This window comes from Theobroma cacao, chromosome 10 (assembly GCF_053813885.1).
Source record: "Theobroma cacao isolate CCN51 chromosome 10, ASM5381388v1, whole genome shotgun sequence".
NCBI classification, from domain to species: Eukaryota; Viridiplantae; Streptophyta; class Magnoliopsida; order Malvales; family Malvaceae; genus Theobroma; species Theobroma cacao.
In genome coordinates this window covers 24,127,420-24,149,218 of record NC_142648.1, presented here as the reverse complement: position 1 = coordinate 24,149,218, position 21,799 = coordinate 24,127,420, and the positions used below count along the sequence as shown (strand labels likewise).

The 21,799-nt window shown below is 29.3% G+C and overlaps 1 protein-coding gene across 2 annotated transcripts; it reads right to left on the bottom strand.

Annotated features, from left to right (window-relative positions):
* Positions 1-8,600: 8,600 nt before the first annotated feature.
* Positions 8,601-17,333, bottom strand: MAP65-5 (microtubule-associated protein 65-5). Of its 2 annotated transcripts, XR_016028843.1 has the most exons (12): positions 17,191-17,333; positions 16,880-17,086; positions 15,921-16,166; positions 15,598-15,813; positions 13,492-13,647; positions 13,236-13,395; positions 12,156-12,307; positions 11,397-11,484; positions 10,355-10,428; positions 10,202-10,276; positions 9,138-9,436; positions 8,601-8,846 (listed from the first exon to the last, which is right to left on the bottom strand). XR_016028843.1 is itself a non-coding variant. In XM_018128663.2 (11 exons), the coding sequence occupies exons 1-11, from the start codon at positions 17,263-17,265 to the stop codon at positions 9,188-9,190; spliced, it is 1,698 nt and encodes a 565-aa protein (XP_017984152.2). In that variant the 5' UTR covers positions 17,266-17,333; the 3' UTR covers positions 9,036-9,187. The 2 variants fall into 2 exon arrangements, 1 of the variants encoding a protein (XP_017984152.2); XM_018128663.2 differs by lacking the exon at positions 8,601-8,846 and having other exon boundaries at positions 9,036-9,436.
* Positions 17,334-21,799: the final 4,466 nt, after the last annotated feature.

The window sequence follows — 21,799 nt, the reverse complement described above, 5'->3', positions numbered from 1 at the left end:
CACTAATATAGCATGATGATATAGTTATATAATATTTTTCAACCTACACATCAATGCCATATCAGTGCCACATGGACATAAAAAATGAGAAGTGACGTTTCAACTAACAGTACTTAATGAACCGTTAGTTACAAGTGCCTATTTAATTCAAAATACAAGTATAGGGGTTTGATTGAACACAATAAAAAAATAAAAACTTATTTAAATTTTCTCTAATGGTTCAAGAAAATTTTAAAATATTATGCCAATTAATTACAAACACTTTTCGCAACACTTCACAGCGATTTATATCATTGCAAATATATATATTTTTTCACAAAAATAGTCTTGTGTATGTAACGTAAAATACATAGTTTGATTTTAGATATTCACATCTCTATTTATTTAAGATGATCTACTTACATTATAAAACATCCCGAACAATTGATTTAACGGTGAATACGTATATCCCTATTCAAAGAAACTAAGCTCGAATCTTTATTCCTCTAATAAAAAAGAAAAAAACAATAATCTAGCTTATGTGCAAGTCATCTTCATTAGAGATATGATCCCTTTGAGATACCTAATTTTATGGATTTGCTGGTATTGCTTGTAAGGGAATTTATGAGCTAGTTGACATATATAGCCCCACCTGCATGTATGATGTTATATATTCCAAAGAAGTCTGCCTCCCATCTGCCAAACTGTTGACAACAATCAAAGTTAATTAGCATCTTCGTTCTTTAAATTCTATTCTCATTTCTCATCAATCCCCCCATCTTGCTTATGTCATTTCAGATTAAGGAGCCATCGACACCCACGTCTCTTATCACAAGAATCTCTTCCCATTGCTACATGCACCCAATTGAAGGCAAATTTGGTCAAGGAAGTTCTGTTTTGTCTAGTATAGAATAAAAATTAAGACCCAAACCTTCCTCCTTGAATAATAATTGGTAACGGTTATTATTTTATTTTTTTTTTGAAAAGTACGCATTTTATTGGTTGGTGTCAAAATTAAAATAAAATTTAAGCATCACAAGTACAAATACAAATAAAGTAAAAACCCCATTAACTAAATATCCAAATTTTGGGATATTTGGATAGATTAATGTTGTTCGCAAATACTTCATTAGTGTCCGAACTACACTCCCCTTGCTTCATTCTAGAGTGTTACCCTATTCAGGCATTTACTTTAAATGTTGTCCGAAATCAAGCCCTACTCTTATCAAATTGTCTTAATTCAAGCCACACTCTTCAATTCGTAAATAATGTTGTCTAAATCGAATTGAACATTTTAGATGCCAACCAGTTAAGGGTTTGTTGACATCCGAACATTTAGTTTATTAGTTGATGTATGATCCTTAACGTAAAGAGTATGGTTCGAATTCTTTTCTTTCAATTTAAAAAAAAACAACTAAGGGTTTGCCCAAGGGCGGAGCGTCCCTTTGTAATGGGGGGCCATGGCCCTCCCAAGATTTTTGAAATTTTTTATATATTATATATTTTTTAATAATTTTTCAAAATAATTTTTTATTAAATAATTAATAAAATTAAAAAATAATGAAATGATCTTACAAGTCCCATTTAATTTTACTCAAGTTCTTAATTTTTTTTAATTTTTTAAGTTTCTTCACCCATCTTTCCCTCTCTTCTTTTCTATTATTGTATTGTGAAATTATAAAGAAGTAAAGTTTTTATTTAATTTTTTTTATTTATATTATTTTTTTTATTTATTTATTTCAATTTTATTCTATTTACTTATATGTTTTAAGGTTTTATAGATTTTTTTTTTTAAATTTCTACGAATCATCAACCATATTCTTTTTTTTTTTGTTATATAGGTTATATCTTCTACTTATCATGATTTTTTTTTTTGTTATGTGAATTTTATTTTTAATGATTTTAATTTTTAGAAAGTAAAAAATTATTGTATATGTAATTCTCAAATATAAGTTCTAGCATTCATTATTGGTTATTGTTTAAAATTTCACCAATATATTATTTTTTATTAATCCTAATTATATAAAAAAATTATCTTGAGTATATGTTTTTAATGTGCTTCACATTTTATATTTAATTGAAAGAAAATTATCTTGAGTATAAGAAGAAATTATTAATTCTATATATCGTATTTAACTATTTATATTTTATGCATTGTAGTTTAATATTTAGTATTATAAACTTAAATATAATAAAATAAAAATATTGGATGTTGACTACAGTAATTTTTTAGTCATTTATATTAAGAAAGACAAGACTCTAAAACAAAATAGATGATAAGTTTCTTACAAATAATTTAATTATTTATATTAAAAAAGATATTGCTATCATCGAATAAAACTTTCCTAAAGCACTATTATAAGTTTTTTTATTTTTGTTTCTTTTGATTAACATGTTATATAAAATTATTGTCTATTATAAATCTTTTGATTATTAATGGTTAAGTTTAATATATTAACTTTAAAAGTTTTTAACTTTTATTCTTCTTAGTTTTTAGCCCCCTCAATAAAAATTGGCTAACTCCGCCCTGGGTTTGCCAATTGTAACTAAGCTGCATTCTTCATATCACTAGTTATGCATACGAGCTTCATTGTTTTTATCATTTTTTTATTGTTTAGAATTGTTTCTCATGCGTTTTGTTTATCTTGTCAGTTCAACATCTTATACTGTGAAACTTTGTAAACTACTTTCTTCAAATAAGATAAGCTTGTTCGAACAAAAAAAAAAATAGATGGAGAAAATATTGGGATTACGTAATGAAATATAAAGTAGCATCCATATTCCATAAGCATGGTTCCAAATAGATAGAATTTATGTACTTTCTGTGACAAATTCTAGATTTTGAAAAAAATGGATTCATGCAGCATATTTTGTTAGTGGCCAACTAGCTAGCTAGCTAGCTAGTGCTTTGTTTTCTGGGTGTGTATGGCTGCCAAAGAATATTACCATTACTCTTCTTTGAATCTCTTTGGCTTTCTGTCCACACAATTCCATGTTAAGATATACATGCCTCTCATCCTTCTTATCTTTTACTCAAGTGATTTAAGATGGTGTAAAGATTTTTAAACAAATCTTACACTCGAGCATTTGATTTATTAGTAAGCATAGTTATCCTTTTACTTAAAAAATTTATATTCGGGTTCTCTTTTCCAGAGTCAAAAGAAAAAATTGTACAAATGTTAATTCTTAATTTCATATTATTTTTTAAAATTTTAATTTGAAAAGTACTGTTATTTAAATTTTTAATTACCTTTTTTTCCCTTTTAAGGGTAATTAATAAAGTATAGCGACGGTTAGTATATGAAATCTCTATAATTGGAGCTAAATAATGTTTTAACAATATTACAAAGAAAATCGAAAATTGCTGTCGAAATTCAAATTTATTATAACATGAAAAACAAACTTATATATTAAGTTTGCTCCTATTGCACTTGACTTAAACATACAATTAATTAATATCTATAAACTAATAAATGTTGCTTGGGATAAATTCCATCAGCTAACTAATCAATCTATATTCTATAAATATTTATATGATTCTTTTAGAATGTAAGCATATTGGAACAAACTGACAAAGCAATGGATATGTGCACTTAAAGAACTATGAAGAGAATCTTCCCTTCTTTTTCCTTTCCTTCCCTTGGTACTAGAGAGAATCATCATTTCCTTTCCTTATATTAACAAAGTATTTTTTTTATTTTTTTCCTCTCTTATCCATCAAATAGTACATTATAAACTGAAATTAGTATTTAATATATATTTTTAAAAAACAACTGAAATTTTTTCTTTTAAAAAAAATTTATATAATATCGATAAGTAGACTTAGTGTAACATTACAGTTAATACTCAACAAATGACAAGAACTGGATTTGTATTGCAATGAAAGCACTATAAAATTTCAACCCAACCAGGATTCATGCCAAATTGGTCAAGAAAGATGAAAAAGAGAAGTAAACTACTTTGGCAGAATACACAAAATATCCCATTAATTGAACATCTTCCCAGTTCTTGTTTGCTGGCTAGAAGCCATTTTTCTTTGTTTCCTTTTGCCTGCTTTGCCTAATTAAAATTCGAAGTACTGAACCACTCTTTGGTTCACTTTTACTATCAGCATAGTATTCCTGCCTATATGATATTCTTAGGAATTGTACACATCAATGATTATTCTTGGCTGCATATAACAAAAGTCAACTTGCCTATATTTCATTGTTTTTATTCTACAAATGATTCTGAGTTAGTAATGCCACCAACATGTTCATACCAAGCAGAGAATCTCACTTAATTATCTCTCAAAACATCTTTCGATATTTAAATCAAGACTTTTTCTCTTATATCCTAATTTTATGTTATACACGAGGATTTAAACGACTCGATGAAAAGAATTCTCTCTTATCTCATAAATCTCACCCCATCATCTATCTCAAAATTTAAACTCGAGATTTGGGTATCTCGTGGAGATTTTTTTTTCTTTCGTTTTTTGTCTTTTTGATTTCATAGTGCTTTGTAATGAAATATGAAATCCAAAAAGTGAAACCTATTGAAAAATGTATTATAAACAGCATATAATCCACTTAGAAGGATTAATATTAATATGCATGGAAATCACTAAGTATAATTAATACTTATCTGATAGCGATCGATTCTCCACACACATTTTAATTAATTTTCACTAAGATAAGATCTTTCTTAGATAGTATGTAAGAGTCCATTGTCCCACTTAATAGGGACACTCAACTAAACCTTAATCCATGTTTTAGAATATTAATTAATTAATTAATCCCCTTTAATTTATTGCTAATGCATTCTTACCTAGTAAGGATTACCATACAGGTGTTTTCTGTGCCCTCTGCCCTTTAGCTTTGCATAATATCTATAATATATATAAAAATATGATGTTTCAATTTTTTTCAATTTTTTTCAATTGAGTCTTTAATTGAATAACAAATGTCATTCAATTAGAACTCTTTTTTTGTTTTTTTGACCTTTCGTTTTCTATTGAATTAATTTTTTTTGCACTTTATGTCAAAAATAAGTTGTTTTTGACATTTGAAGGGTTTTTTTTTTTTTGTTTTTTTACTTTTATTTATTTTAATAAAAATACTTAAAAATAATAATTTTTAACTTTTAATGCTTAGAAGATAGATTCATTTAATTTATCAATTACAATTTAATATTATTTTTTGTCTATATTCTCTTATTCTAAACCTAAATCTATAGTATATAGATATATCTTTTATACTTAAATGTTTAAATTTCAATAAATATTCATCCAATTCATTATATAAAAATAAGATAATTGATTGGGTCAATTAATTGACATTTGTCATTCTTAATTAAATTAATTTTTTTTACACCTTATGTCAAAACTACATTGCCTCGGACATTTGAAGGTTTTTTTTTCTTTTTTTCTTTTATTTATTTTAGTAAAAAATATTTGAAAACAATAATTTCTAACTTTTAATGCTTATAAGATAGATTCATTTAATATTTATCAATCATAATTTAATATTATTTTTCGTCTGTATTCTTTTATTCTACATCAACCTGAATCTATAGTATATAGACATCTTTTTTGCACATGAATGTTTAAATTCTAATAAACATCCATCCAATTCATTAAAAAAAATAAAAAAGTCAAAAATGTCTACTCATTTCTCAATATACATGACACACAATCACCATTGAATAAATAAATCAATTGAATTTAATAACCTTAGCCATTCATTTTATGTATAAAAAACATATAATACTAGCAATTACTAACTATTTTATATTGATAGAATCTTTATATTATACTGTTGTCTTATATTCTACAACTGTTTATTTTAATCTATTAATAGTATAGGTTATATACTTTCTCATTTCTTAATAGTTTATTATACATCTAATAATCTTTGATAAGATTATCTTCTTTTTTGGATAAATTTTGTTTTAAATAGGATAACTAATTGGGTCCATTGGCTGTCATTCTTAATTGAATTAATTTTTTTTACACCTTATGTCAAAGTTGAGTTGTTTTTTTACATTTGAAGGGTTTTTTTATTTTTATTTATTTCAGTAAAAAAAATACTTGAAAATAATAATTTTTAATTTTTAATATTTAGAATATAGATTCATTTAATATTTATCAATTGCAATTTAATATTATTTTTTGTTTATATCCTCTTATTCTGCATGAACCTAAATCCATAGTATTTAGACATCTCTTTTATATATGAATGTTTAAATTCCAATAAATATTCATCCAATTCATTGAACAAAATAAAAAAGTCAAGAAGGTTTATTCATTTCTTAATATACATAGCACATAGTCATCATTGAACAAATAAATCAATTAAATTTGACAATCTTTAGCCATTCAGTTTATATATAAAAGATATATTATTATAAATTAGTAACTATTTTATATTGAGAGGATCTTTATATTTTATGGTTGCTTTATATTGTACAACTATTTATCTTAATTTGTCAATAGTATATGTTATATATTATCTCATTTCTTAAAATTCTACTGTTTTATAATCATATATGTAGGTGCAAGTTTCCTGCAATTGAAACCGGGATAAATAATTATTTTTAATTAATACTAGTTTATTTTTTTCTCTATTAGTAAAAATCGAATATTCATGCAGTTGACTAATACAATATTGTTTTCTCTACAAACTCTTTTGAAGGTACCAAATTGAAATCAACTCTAACATAATCAATATTTTCTGTGATTTTTTTGTAGCATAGCTACGGACATCATCCTAATATATATAATATATACATAAATTGCATCTTATTCATAAGAATTTGTTTGAATTCAACAATGAGAAGTAATCTTTTTCCGTCTCATATATACAAACTTGAGGCCTCCAAGATGAATCGAATCTCGAATCCTACATTTATACATATGTATATTTTGAAGTAGTGAAGAACTTGTGTTCTTCCCAAATGCTTCCACTTGAATATTTAAACCAAAAAAAAAAAACTTGTGGAATCTGATTTTGATGCAAAAATAGGGAGATATGGGAAATAAATCCCTCTCTCCTTTCTCTATGTTGTTTTTTATTTCCCTTCAAGTGGAGAGTGGAGACTTATCTGAAAGAACCCACATCTTATAATGCTCCAAAAACAACTTACTATGCCATGAATCATGATGTCAACCCTATAAGAGAATTTATGCTTTAGATATGTCATATAATTCTCTTGAGGAATATTCTCTTCTATCTCAAGTAAGATTCAAAAGCTTACTTTTTCTAAAACAATATTAATTTATCCAATAATTTGTCTAACATAAAATATATCAAGAAGGGTAGGTTTTCATATGGATGGAACATATCGATATGCTTTTTGTTTCTTTTTTATATAGAAAAAATTTTAATTAAATTGATTGATTATGGATAGTTGTTAACTACTATATGTTGGATTAGCAATAATATACTTTGCTATACCTAAGGATTTAGAAAGTTAATGTAAGTGGCAAGTGGTTCATTAAGGATAATGGATCTGACCTAGCACACTAACTCTAAAATTATATATTGTTCTATTCCCTTCTGTTTTGTTTCTATTTAAACAGCATAATTGCAAAAGACAGTGAAAAACTCAAAGCAATGATGTGAAAAATTGATTATGGAGTGACCACAAGTTCTATGAAACCTTTTTCACAAAATTAGAATATATTTTTTAAATAAATTAGTTTGGAATAGTTATTTTTCAATTTTTAATATTTATTTATTTACTTTATTTTATTGATCATATTTAGTGTTTCAATGGAAATCATTTCCTAAATTAAAAGGTTTTTTTTTTTTTTTTGCATCTGTTAATTAAGCTTTTAGGATAATGTTTCATCATATTGAGCAACCTTTGAAACCAACCGAAGCTAGTGTTTCTCCTTTATTGGTGCAAATGGTGGCAATAGGATGTTGCATCATTGTCAACTATATTTGTCCCCCCTCAATTATGAGGTCCTTCTTCAATTTTCTTTTGGTTAAATTGATTATATATATATATATATATATGTATGTATGTATGTATGTATATATTTATGTATGTATGTATATTACGAGATTTCGAGTTATGGATTTTGAGAAGATGAGAGGATCGAATGAGAAAGAGTTACTTCTCGTTGTGTAATCCGATTAGACATCACGATAATTACACTATAAATGAAGTGGCAAACATAGCATGTGCGTTGAGATAAATTCCAAATTAAACACACACATACAAGAGAGATTATTTTTTGCAAGTTCTTATAAATAAGTTTATCTTTACTAGTAAATCTTTTGGACCTTAAAGCAGAATTCCACCTAATGATTTGTAAAAAAGGGAAATATTAAAGGGTTTAAAGAAATATGAATTTGAAGAGTGTAAATATGAGGCTTTGAGTTTTTGTTTTTAAAATTTATATTAGTCACACACAATGTTATTATTTCTATCTTTTCTGTTTTAATTTTGATTATTTAACACATTTTTATAAGAATCCCGAACAAAAGAATTAAATAATTCCGAGTTTAAAGAATTCAATTAAACCCGATTATCACATTAAACTTGTCCAAAATAAAAAACAAATATAGTTTCAGAAACATTGAAACAAAATAAAAAATAGAAATTATTTTTGTAGCTTTCACATGCTAAAAAGCTAAGGAGAAAATTATACAAACACTTTGAACATCTTTGAAAGGGGCATTGCTAAATGGTAACAAAGGGAAAGTAATAGGTAGAAAAACCTAAGGGCTTTTTCTAAACTATTTGAATATCCTTGGGATGGGTTTAATCTTTAGGCTTTAAGTTCCCTGCATCAACATCTAGCCTTAGTTAGCCCACCTCTTGGTTGGGTTGAACCATTTCCTATAAAGAGTTCAAGCTTCCTGAAACTTACACTACTGCATAATAATCTCAAGTCACAATGCTGCTTTTGCTTGACAAATACACTTGATAATAATAATAATGAGAAATAACAGTAATTTTTCAACATGCTTGAGTACGTTTTAGTTCATACGTTCAAGATATTAAACTGTTTTTCAACCCTAAGCAATGGAGAATGTCGATCGAAGTCATGTATCTACAATTAGTTAAGCAGTATAGAAGTGCATTTCATGTCATATAATAGATCAACCATCTTTGATCTCCTGTAAAAATGTACAAAAGCAAACAAAGCTGGGATAAAGAGTTACTTCCCCTGTGTATCATTTACAATGATGTCGGAAAAAAGAGTCAAGGAGGTCTAACTTCCCCGAGAGACGGAGTCATCCTTTGGGAGAGCAACAAAGTTCAACGGTATTACATTGTTAACCCTACCACTTTCTCTACGTTCCTTTAGACTTGAAACCCCATGCCTACTTGAAGGAGTTGACACCCGGCGACCAATAGGGGTTCCAACCATAGTATTAGTCTGACCCAAGGGCTTCTTTGGTCTTGAACCAAAGAGTGCCTCTTGTTCTGCAGCAAATTGTTCTTGCAACCGTTTTTGTTCCTGCAAGATATGGCAATATAAATGAACTTTAGCTGACTTTATGACTGCATAAAACCCTCCAACATAACTATATGACAACAAAAAGCAGAGTATGCGGATCCAACATAGGGAGTCTATGAATGACGATTGCTGCATATCTTAATGACAAAGATAAAAGGTTATGCATTAATACTAATGATATATAGATACCACCATTTACATAACCACACTGTGAGAACTGGAATAAAGGCATTTCAACCCACATGCCACATCCAAATCATAATGCCAGTTGTTTAACATTTGAGAGCACGACAAATACATGACAAACAACAAAAGTTTTATCATGGAAACAAATGAGTCCAAAACATATAAAAAAAAGGTCCATACACCTCCATAGAAATTTAATTCCATTTTTCTTCTTCGAGAGAATTTCATCTTATTCTTTTATGTACTTTCCTATTAAATATTTTTTCTCTTGTTCTTATTCTTTGTAGATGATAAATAACCCCAAGCCCACTCTAGACAATATCCAGTCCACTACCACCTATCCAAGGCACCAGGTAGCACCTGAAAATAGATGCATAGTGTTGCATATAGTTAAGTGAACATAAGAACTTAGAAGGAACAGAAACAGCCATTAGGATTTGAGTTTCTAAGTCATATAGTTAGATGAGGGAGCTCTTCATTTAAACTTTATGAATCAATATGTACTTAAGAATGGGGGGTTCAATAGGTTTAAGGTTCAGAAGCTATGATCATGCTTAAATAGTAAATTTGAAAGCGTACCCGAGATCTACGCTTCTCCTCCTCTCTCTCTTGGCGTAAAACAGTATATTCCTCCAACTTGTTTAGGAGCGAAATCTGCAATTGTAAATCAGTTTTGAGACCAAACAATCATAAACTAATGTAAAAACAAACTAAGAATCACAAAGTACTTACCTTGTCATATAGAAAAGGGATTCCTTTCTCCAGCTCCCATGCTTTTACTTTCGCAGTTAAAGTTTCAACAATAGCTAGCCAACAAAAAGAAGCTTAAGTATCATATGATGGCCATTCACACTAAAAGTTTATGAATCCATTAAGCACCGCAAACTCTCTTCTGGTAAAGTTTCATACCTTTTTTGACAGACCAAGGAGATATTTTTTTTCAATATGTTTTTCTTTAATTTCTAGACTGTCCACGAAATTAATCATAAAGTAATGCATCTCAGGACATAGAGCACTTATGCACATTGTTCAATACATCATAAACATGTCATGTTCCTATACATAAAAACACACTTCCACAATTATGTATAAATTACATTCACATTAGTTTGATACAACAATCAGAATGCTAAAGCAACCATGTCTCTTTAAGCTTCACTATTAGCAATTAAAGCTTAATTTACTCAGGAAATGTCTTAGTAAAAGCAAATTTGCAGTGCAGCTGTCAAATAGATGTAAATTTTAGATACTGAAAACTGACCAAATGACCCGAGCAAACCAATGATCCCAACTGACCCTAAACCAATACTAATTAACTGAATCCAATCAGTTCAGTCAGTTATTTCAGTTTCAACTGAATTATGCTAAGTCCTATGCATAATGCCCCTAGCTTCAAACTCTAATATGCAATTTTTTCTACTTGAATTCATAATTTAAACCATCACCTTTTATAATAGCTTCAGCGAGAATTTCAGTTATTACTTGTTGCCCTTTCCAGAACTTGTTTCTTTCACCAAAATACAAATGTCTAACCACATGAGAACTTAAGTCTCACCTTAGAACCATGGTCGCATATAGAAGCACCCTTCTAACACTAGAAAATAACTTTGCTTCTTAGAACTAGGAAGACAAAGTTCTTGAAAAACTAGCAAAAAGTACTTTAGAGGTTTGAAAACTTTGCTTTATGACAAAGCATGTTTGCTATTCAACAAGGGAAATTAAGTACATAACATTACAAAAACCTATTTATCATGCAAGATATTCATAAGCTTACCTGGTAATTTGCCGACAAGAATGCGTGCTTTCTCCGCACGTTTCAGATTTTTGTGCACTCCTCTTCCTGCAGTATACCGATTTTCATCCTAGAGAGAAGAAAAAAATTAAAAATGAAGATAGGAATAATGAGAGTTGTAGCTGCAAACAGTACATCAATAACTTCAACCTTCTTTAAGAAGTTTACTATATAACCGAACTATCCAAAACATTTCACTGGCTAAAGCAATGGGGTAGGAGAAATAAGGCTGATCCTATTAACTAGTTCAGTTGTCTCATGAATATGATTTGATTTAAATTTCAGATTGCTATGGCACTATAAAAAGTTTTATCTTTCATACAGTATTAGTAGGGAGTTTCCATTTTTCTTTTTGGCCAAATTAGTGGGGAGTCATTAATATGCAAAAATATAATTCCTGCAAATATAATTAACATCAAACTAGTCAATAGTGTGTATGACCTCAAGAAATAGTATATAACTTAGGAGCACCAGAAAAATTTTATGAAATATGGAGGCATCCCTCTCTAGATCATAACAGCTTAACAGTGATCTTGATTTCAAAAAGAAAAAGTGAAACTAAGTACACATATTGTATAAAACTGCTACAATTTAGAGATCTTAGCAAATTAACATAAGGATTACATTTTAGAGCATCTTTGTGAAGTGCAAGAGTCAACCCTAAGGATCTCTGAATAAATATTCCTATGTAACACAGAACACAGCACAAAATATTCTGATAGCTTCTCAAATAAGATTCACCTTTTCATAGTCATCAAGCCATTTTTCCTCCTCAGATGCATGTTTCCATTTCTCTACCTTGTCCAAAATATCCTTCCGGCTTAAAGCTTCCTGTTTGGCTTTTGTAATCTCATCATCCATGCTTGAAAGCAGATTGGACAGATCAACATCACCTGAAGAGGCGTGTTGAAACACATAACATTTTAACAACAATTTCACGTCAAGAATTGTATGCAGATTGCATTGTTGCAGATTTGTTAAGAATGTTCACCGCAAAAAAGGATTTCATAACCTGGAACAGGGTATCATCAGATAATAGATGACAAAATAAAACCCATGCATAACTCATGTAAACTAGCAGTTAGAAAGCATAGTGCACGTATTCTAATTGTCCAAAACATACTAGGTTTTGCAAAGCTATAATTATTGAGAGAAAGGTCCTTAGAGATGCATATACATAATCAAAATTAAGAGGTTGCATAGTATGCTACAGAGACAAGATACACAATATTAAAAAGTTAGTATGATGACTAGAAAGAGGGACAGAACTAAATATTCCAATAATGATGCACATACTAGTTGAGATGCAAATAACATGCCATTGAATAGAAATATGACTTTGCTAAAGCAAATTAATATGTGAGAGAAAAAGGACATGTTAATAGCAAACTGTTTTTGTAGTTAAATTGAATGGCCACATAAAAAGCTACAAAATGTAAATGTAAGTCAAAATGTGATGCAGGGAACAGAAATCAATATGAGATGAAACAAGGACATCTATGCAGCAAAACCACATTTTGCATTAGATTATATGATGCATCACAAGCTCCAAAAAAGAATCATACAAAATAATAAAAAAATAAAAAGAAATTTTAGAAAGGAAATGAATATTCCTAAAGGAGAAGCAGATAACAGAGAACATGCAAACAAGCATACACCTCATTGTGTTGTTATTATGTAAGGCAAAATGTGACACTATAAATGAAAATCAGTACATAATATGAAAAAGAAAGGTATGTTTATAGAAATGAAAACAAAGATACAATAAATAGTTTCACGAAGATATAGATAATCCAGAACAAGGAGATAATTTGGCAGAACCAGATTCTATGAGATTGATAAGAAGTTGCCGTGCTGCATCACTGTTTACATCCATATGAACTCCTCTGTAGATTTCCTCAAGTTCATTTTGCCTCTTAAATACCAACTCCTTCATTTTACTAGCCTTCAGTACATTCAATCTTTCAACATGAACCTCAACCTGAAAACAATAACAAATATATAACATTATGTGCAAATTACAATAACCTTGGAACATCTATGGTTCCAATAAAATAGACAAAAACATAAGTGCCACCTGTTCAATAACATCTAGACCAAGGCATCCTTGTCTGGACACCTCATCAATTGAGGAAGAAATCAAGGAAGTAACATGCTCAAATTTCTTTCGCTCGTCAGCAGGTGAATCAAGGAGATTCCATAGTTCCATCAATATGCTCCCAAGGCTTTGAAGCTACAGTAAAATAAAAATGGTTTAGAGAAGAAACTCTTACTCAAACTCACATGCAAATGAACAAATGGTCTAATGCTCAACCATAAACATGAAAATGCAGGAACAGATAAAAACGAATACTCATATCAAGTATAGAGACATATAAAACAGAAAGTCCATATGAAAAGTTTTTTTATGCAACTCAGAGTCAGTACCTTGCAGAAGACTGCAGTTCCCAACTTCTCCTTAAGTACTAAAAAAATATAATAAAATAAAAATAAATTATAAAAGAAAAGAATAATCTAACTGGAGAAAAGGATTAATATATTAGCCAGAATTCCATATGTATAGTTTGCATGAAAATTACATATCAAACAGAAAAACTAAAAAGAAGACTTTGTTCTTCCATATTTTCTAAATTACTCTAGGTTATAACATGGAATAGTTAATAGTCTCTCTTCAACCATCAAAAAGACATTCAAGAAAAAGAAGACTTGGTGCTCTATAGACCTATTTTTCAGAATGCTAACCACCCAACATCAAAGGCAAATTTTGACTTGTAAGAACTTGCAATCAAGATCTCTAGCTCAACATATCACCTTTAAAAGTATGAAAGCACTCAACTGTACTAAGCACATCTCCAGCTTCTGCTAGCTGTACCAACCTTACATTCTAAGAAGCTGACCTTCTGAAAAGTCATACATGTTATCATCTTAAAAACTAGGAATACCTAAAAAAGGCAGCTTTTCTGATTGTATAGCATATTCCCTATTAAAGTTATGCAGCTGATAAAAAACAGAGTATGATCACTCTCAATCGCTATTAAACTTTTACAGAAGATCAAGAAAATAAAGTGTATAAACAACCTCATTCTTCTCAAGCAATGCAATTTCCTCAATAAAATTTTTCACACATTAAAAGTTACCAAACTCTAGCTGTTTAAGAACTTAAGCGGATAGATTCCATATGAACCAAACATAAAGTGCAGCAATCCATGCAGGCGGCACTAAAGAAAATATGATACTGAAAAAATAAATGCATCCCAGCTGTGGCTTGTTTTGGCAAAATTACAATTTTGCAAAACACTTGAACCTTCCCATTTGCATTTTAAAATTTTTCCTTGTAATTTATTAATTAGAGAGGAATAATTCTTCCCCAGTAGAAATCCAGAACATAAAGACCATAACAGCCATCCTTGGAGATGCAAATGAGCTATTAGTTACCCTATCATCCTAAAAATCCACTCTCACTGAAAGCACCTAAAGAAAGAACTTAGTTAATCAGAACCTTCAGTTCCTCAAGCAGAACAGTCAACCAATTAATGTAGCTATCTTTTTTAAGAGAAACTATAGGATTTTTTTATTAACAGTTTCAATAATGTTCAAGCACTCAGACCTTGTTATAAAGCTATGCCTGCTTGAGATTTTGACCTACCAATGAAAATCAGTAATGAACTAATTCATGTGATACATAATAAGCAAAATGCCCATCTCCAATAAGATTAGCTTTACCATAGAGCATAAAGGAAAGTGATTTTTCATGTTTGTAATCTTTTAAAACCATGTGCTCATTGATATTTAAGATCACAACACTGTCGTTAAGATCTTCCATCACAAAACTCCACAACAACTCTTCAAAGCAAACGTGCAGGTAGGAATAACCAAATAGATCTTTCAATGTCCATTGTTGTGCCAACAAAATTGCAAAATTGGTTTCCTATGATAATCAATCCATAAGAATAATTAAAACAGTGTCAAAAGGGGCAATTGAAAGGAAACTTATAGCAGATATCAACTTCATATCAGTAAAGCTTATTTCTTCTTAATTTCGATTATTGAGAAAGAGCAAACACCAACACATACATACATGCATATGCATAAGTAAATACAAGTACATCTACAGGCATCAACATATGAAGACATGTAATGTGTCAATACATAAAAAAGATTGACAGAATCCACGACATGTCACCTTTTGTAACCTTTTCTGCTTCTCTTGCTGCAGGGAATGAATTATGCCAGTTAATTTAGCAAGAGTATCATTGCTGATGCTCTTTGATTGACCATTTGGAGTATCAATCAGGCCCGGATGAATGCCACTAACCGTCTTCAAGAAATCAAAGGACATCAGAACTGACAGCTCATGAATCATATTAATGTGGCTGTTAACTTTCTGTAACCGGATAATCTGCAGAGTCAGTCAAAGACAAAATAAAAATCAATACAATAAACAAAACACCGCACTATTAGAGTATTAGTACAACTTAAAATTCCAGACCGTAGCTATCTACAAACCTTCTCATTCTGAAGCTCCTGTAGGTGAGATTTAAGCTCCCCTAGTTTCTTGATAGTCAAATCATGCTCATTTACTTGTGGATCAGCAGACATAATGTCCTGACTATTGCCTGCTATTTCTGCACAAATCCGAATAATCTGTGATTGTGTTTCAGTAAAATCCTTCATTCTTTGCTCCTTCTTGGACCTCAGATCCTCTAAAACAGGTCTTACAGCAGATATTTGCTGCTTGAGAGTGCCCTTTCCCTTCTCAAATTGCAGAAATCAGCCAAATCAAGACAAATGTTTGGATAAAACAGCCACAAAGCATATATACCCTAAGATAGTACATGCATAATGTATGCTTTCATATAATCAATTTTACACATTAAGTAGGGCTGGTTATACGGATCATATCACGCTACCTTGCCCTATCTAAGACCATCTCCTCAGTAAGCTTTTATAAGTTAAGAACATTTGTGGTTTCCATCCATGTCCTATAAATTTTACACGTGAAAGGCCATTTTTCTCTAATGATTTCACAATTATTCTCACACATTTATTTTTCTCGCTCCAAACCATATACAGAGGAAATACTTGCTGCATAAGACTGCCTTTCACTTCTCAAATTGCAAAATTCAGCCAAATCAACACATTACATGGAAAACCAAAATTAAACTTAGATACTACACACAGAATGTAAGATTTTGCCACACATAAAAGGACTCTTTTCCCCTAATTATTTCACAAATGTAAGCGACCCATATCAAAAGATGATGTGCAAGAAAAAAAAACAACCATAAAGCAAAAATATATCTCAAGATACTGCATATGTCATGGCCTGCCAGTTCTGCCTTATCTTACACATAACAAAGCCATTTTTCCCCTAAGCATTTCTAATTAAGGAAATGCATTGTCAATTGCAAAACAATAACAATAACAATGCTAGAAAGAAAAAAGAAAAGAAGAAATCTACGAACCCGTGAGAAGGATAAGGAATGTTCGCCGAGGGCCGAAACGAGGTTGGCGATTTCTGATTCAGACTGAGCCAAAGAGTGATGCAAATCGGCCTTGTACTTTCTCGTCATTTCCACCTTTCTTCTATAGATGTCCAAACACTCTTGCTCCAATTCCAAAAGCATCTTATCTCTTTCTCCATCACTTTCCCCAATTTCATCCCATATTATCTAGTAATCATACACGAAAACGAAGCAAATTACTCTATTTTCTCAGTCAAATAAATTTAAAAAATAAAATAAAATTCCCCAAAAAAAAAAGTGAGAGAGAGAACCTGCAATTCTTGGAGGAGAGAAGCGCATGTCGTTTGGGAGTGACAGGGGGAGAGCGACGGGGGCAAAGTTGTCATTTTGGGGAAAACAAAACAAAAAATTTCTAAGGAAAAGCTCGAAACTCCAAGGAGAAACAATGGAATTTGGGGGAGACGAAGGCAAAAAGCTATGGATGCGTTACGAATCGGAGCTTTAATACGGAAGATTTGGGGTACGGAAATTTTGAGTTGTTTTTGGCGCGAAACTCGACGCTCTAATTTATTTTTTTTAATTTTCTTTTTTATATAATTACCATAAATAAAATTATGCGGTCAAAATATATCAACTTAAAAATATAAATTTATTAATATATTTAAATTTTGCATTCAATCATTATTTTTGATCCAAAACAGGATAATCTCGTTTATTAATAAATTCTGATATCACTTATTAACGAGTCATGATTTCAATCCAAATAACACATATATCAAGTGAATCTGTGACATGTTAAAAGGTATAATATCTAAAAAATCACTCTAAATAATTTTTAAAAATTTAAATAAATATTTATTTGTTTATTATATTTAATTTAAATAATTTTTTATAATTAATGATTGATTTTGTTAAAATATTATTTATTATTTTATGTCATATATGTTGATGTAGCATGCTGATATGTAATCATTAGGGGTCGGAGTATCCCATTGCTTTTGGGGGCCATTGCCCCTTCAAAATTTTTAAAATTATTTATATATTATATAAATATATTATATCTTAACAATTCAACTTAAGAGCTTAATACATTAATTAACAATTCAAGAAGCAAATAGAAAATAAAAAAAAAAAGCTTTCTCAAAAAGTTGCCCATTTTGTGTATAACAGCAATTCATTTTGAATTTGAAAAATTATTTTTTCTTCCATTCTTACGTGTAAAGAATGAGAGAGACTCCTTATATAGTTTTGTTCAATATATATATGAGACACCATCATTACTATTAATATGTTTTTTTTTTTTTGTATGGTCAATGTCTTATAAGTTTTATTTAATCTTTTAAATGATTAAGAATTGAATGATATATAAAGTTCTCTTCGACTATTAAGTGTTTTTTTCTATTTGACCCCGTTTTAAAAATGCTCTAGGTACGTCTTTGGTCATAATGAATGATGACGTGACATGATGATATATTTTTCACCTTCCACGTTAACATCACATGAGTTTAAAATAACAAGTGATATTTTGACTAATAATAATTAATTAATCATTAATTATAAAAATTTATTTGATCTAAAATAAAAATATAAGAGTTTAATTGAACACAATAAAAGAATAAAGACTTATTTAATTTTTCTTACATAGTTAAAGAGCTTTTTAAAGCCTTATGCCTAAACTGAAAATCAGTATTGAATTTTTAAAATTGATATTTTTAAATATAAAACATTTAATATAAAAGCTATTTGTTATATTGTTAAAAATCACATGCTTAATTTATTTTTATTTATTTTTTATTAAAAGAGATGTGACTTATAATTTTTTTATATTTAAATATTTCTATGAAAATAAAAATTAAGGGTGCAAATCACTTATTATAATTTTTTTAATTTAATCAGTGAGTAATTAATCTATTATACTTTGATAATCTTAATAATAAAAAAGTGATATTTTTTTTGGTAAAAGAGATTTTATTTATCCAAAAAAACATAAAGGCATATTTACTACAAAAGGAAGAAATTGTAGCAGTTTACAAGCTAAGCTAGACATGGAGAAACAAAGAACACTAAAATAACCAATAAAAAGGTAATGGATTAAGCAAAACTTGTGTTAACTCCTCTTTCAAGTCATGTTTCTAACCTGCAACACCATTAAAGCCTGTTGTGAACCACCTCCTCCTTATAATGCAATTCAAAATGGGGCAACATCAGTTGAAAACTTCATACCTTGAGTCAAATAAAGTAGAGATAGAAGCACTCCAAGGTCCAAGCAACTCTAAAAACCCAACTGCTAGCACAATAACCACTACACCACACTGAATCGAAATATTTAATTTATTGGTTGGTACATGATTTTCTATTTAAAAAGTAGGGTTCAAATTTTGTTTTTTCAAATTAAAAAAAAAAAACTATTGCACCACTCAACCAACTTGTCTATGAATCCCCATAATGTTTTTAGAAACTTGGCCCCCAAATTTGCTTGGTAGAACAATATTTGGACTTCACTTCACTAGTCCATCTCCATGAACTAATACTTTCACCATGTTATTATGCATGCTTAACACCATCCCAACTGTGAGTTGTGCTTCTGTACAATGTATTGTTTGTAGAATTAAAATCTGCTGCCCTACAAAGGAAAGGACAATTTTCTTGATTTTGAAAAGGGATTCAAATATACGGGAATGTTGAAAAAAAAAAGTGGAGGTAGGATGTCTTTTGCCTTTTGGGGGACATGAACTTGCTTGTGAGTCTCTAGATTTGAACTTGAATTCATTTACTTGACTTTTTGTTTTTAATTTTTATTTTTCATAAAATAAAATATAAGAACTTGAATTATATGGATCTGATGAGAAGCATTCTTAATTTTTGGTACATATATGTAATTGTAGTTGCCCCACCACATATGGAACCAAACATGGGGTAGGTGCATTTGTCTTATGAGCCCTAAGTCCTTTACACCCTTATTATACTTGCATGAATCACGGATCTTATATCATTAAAAGATGCGATAAGTTATAAATTTATAAGTAAGAATCCATTTAATAGGTATTTTATTTTGGATTGATAATGCGAACTTGTAACAAATGGTATCATAATTTAAAATTGTCAACAGATAGTGTTAATCTCAAAAGGAGTGCTAAAGATGGTGAATAATACTTAAAAATATTTTTGAAACTAACGTTTGGAATTTAAAACCGTTTGGAAGATTTTGAAATGGATGGTTTAGGAATTTGTTGAGGTTAGTTAACATCTAGTAAAAAGAGATTAAGAGAAGTGGATAAAACATTATATTTATAATGGTTTAGTCCACTTAACTTACATTCACTACTTTAATATTCTCAATCAAGGATTTTCAATACAACTTCACTAAAGTCAATGGAATTAACAGCTTTCACCAAGTTTTTATAAAATGAGCTTTTAATCTAAGATTTTCAATCCAACTTCACTAAAACTAGTGAAATTAATAGCTTTCACCAAACTTTTACAAAGTGAGCTTCTAGCTCAAGCTCTAAACTCTTACAATAACCTTTAGAGTGTCTCGCACACTCTAATCAAACAAGAAATAAGAGAAAAATAAGGTACAAATGATCATTTAGCTTATTTAAGATATACAAGTTTAAGTTTAAACACTTTTACAAAGATAATAGTGGAATACTAGTGTAAATGAAAAGGTTTTTACTCTTTAGGCTCTCACAAACTCTTAACCTTTTTAACTGTTGTGGAGACCCTTTAAATACTTGAAAAACAATTTCCAGTTGTTGGAGACAAATTCTGACCATTTGAAACAGTTTTGAACCCACTATAGCTGTTACTTTGTCTTTTAGTGATTAAATTCAAATGTGCTAGCTATAAATCTTTAGTTGGTTAAAAGTAAGCGTTAACTGATTAAGTATTTTTTGTTTGGCAGTCTCTTTAACTGTGTTAACCGATTAAAGGTGGCTTAAACCCATTATGAACTTTTATGTTTTGTGACATTTTCAAACACTACTTTTTGCCAGCTTTTTTTTTTTTTAAACTAATTAATTTCCCCTTTAACTAGTTGAAACTTTTCTCTTTTTATCTTTAACTAATTAAAATAGGCTTCAACTGATTTAGAAATCTTCAAATTTGGATCTCCTCATTTGATGTTGTTTAACGATAAATTTCACTTTAAATTTGAATTTTAGCGCTTTTAGGTACTCCAAGTTTGAACTTTAATCAATTAACCCTTTTGGTTAATCGATTAGCGAGCTTTTGTCTTACTTCCAACACCCTTTTAATTAGTTAAACCTTACGTTAACTGACCAAGGCTTTTCTATCTTGCATTTGTATAGCATTTAGTTTTGCATTAATCGATTAAAGCTTCATGTTAATTAGTTAACAACATTCTGTCTTCACTAAGTTCGTTCCTCTTTGCTTGTCTTAACTGATTAACTTATCTTATAATTGAGCAAGCTTCTTGACTTGCTTTCAAACAACTCTGTTAAATAATTTAAACTTTGTCTTGCACACTTACGTTATATAGTTAGACATAAAAAAATGAAGAATGTGTTTGTTATCATGAAAAACATACGAAGTCAATAGGTAAAATATCCATTATTTTTTAAATATTATAATAAGAACTCTATAATTATAAGATACCCAAACCCTATAATTATGCGAATAAAATTTAAAAATATTACCTGAACCTGTATCCTATTATTTTAAAACTACTCGTTAAATACCTATTTAGAGTTAGAGAAAAAAAAATCTTTAATTAAGTGAAAAAAAATAAATATAATTCCTTTTCATCTATTAAAAAATAGATTTGATTAAATTGACAAGACTATTGGTTGTCTAAGAGCATAGTTAATGTTTAGTCCCTTTTAAAAGCATATAATATATTTTATACATATTTATTTATAAATACGGTTATATCCATCTTAAATCTGAATATAAGATATT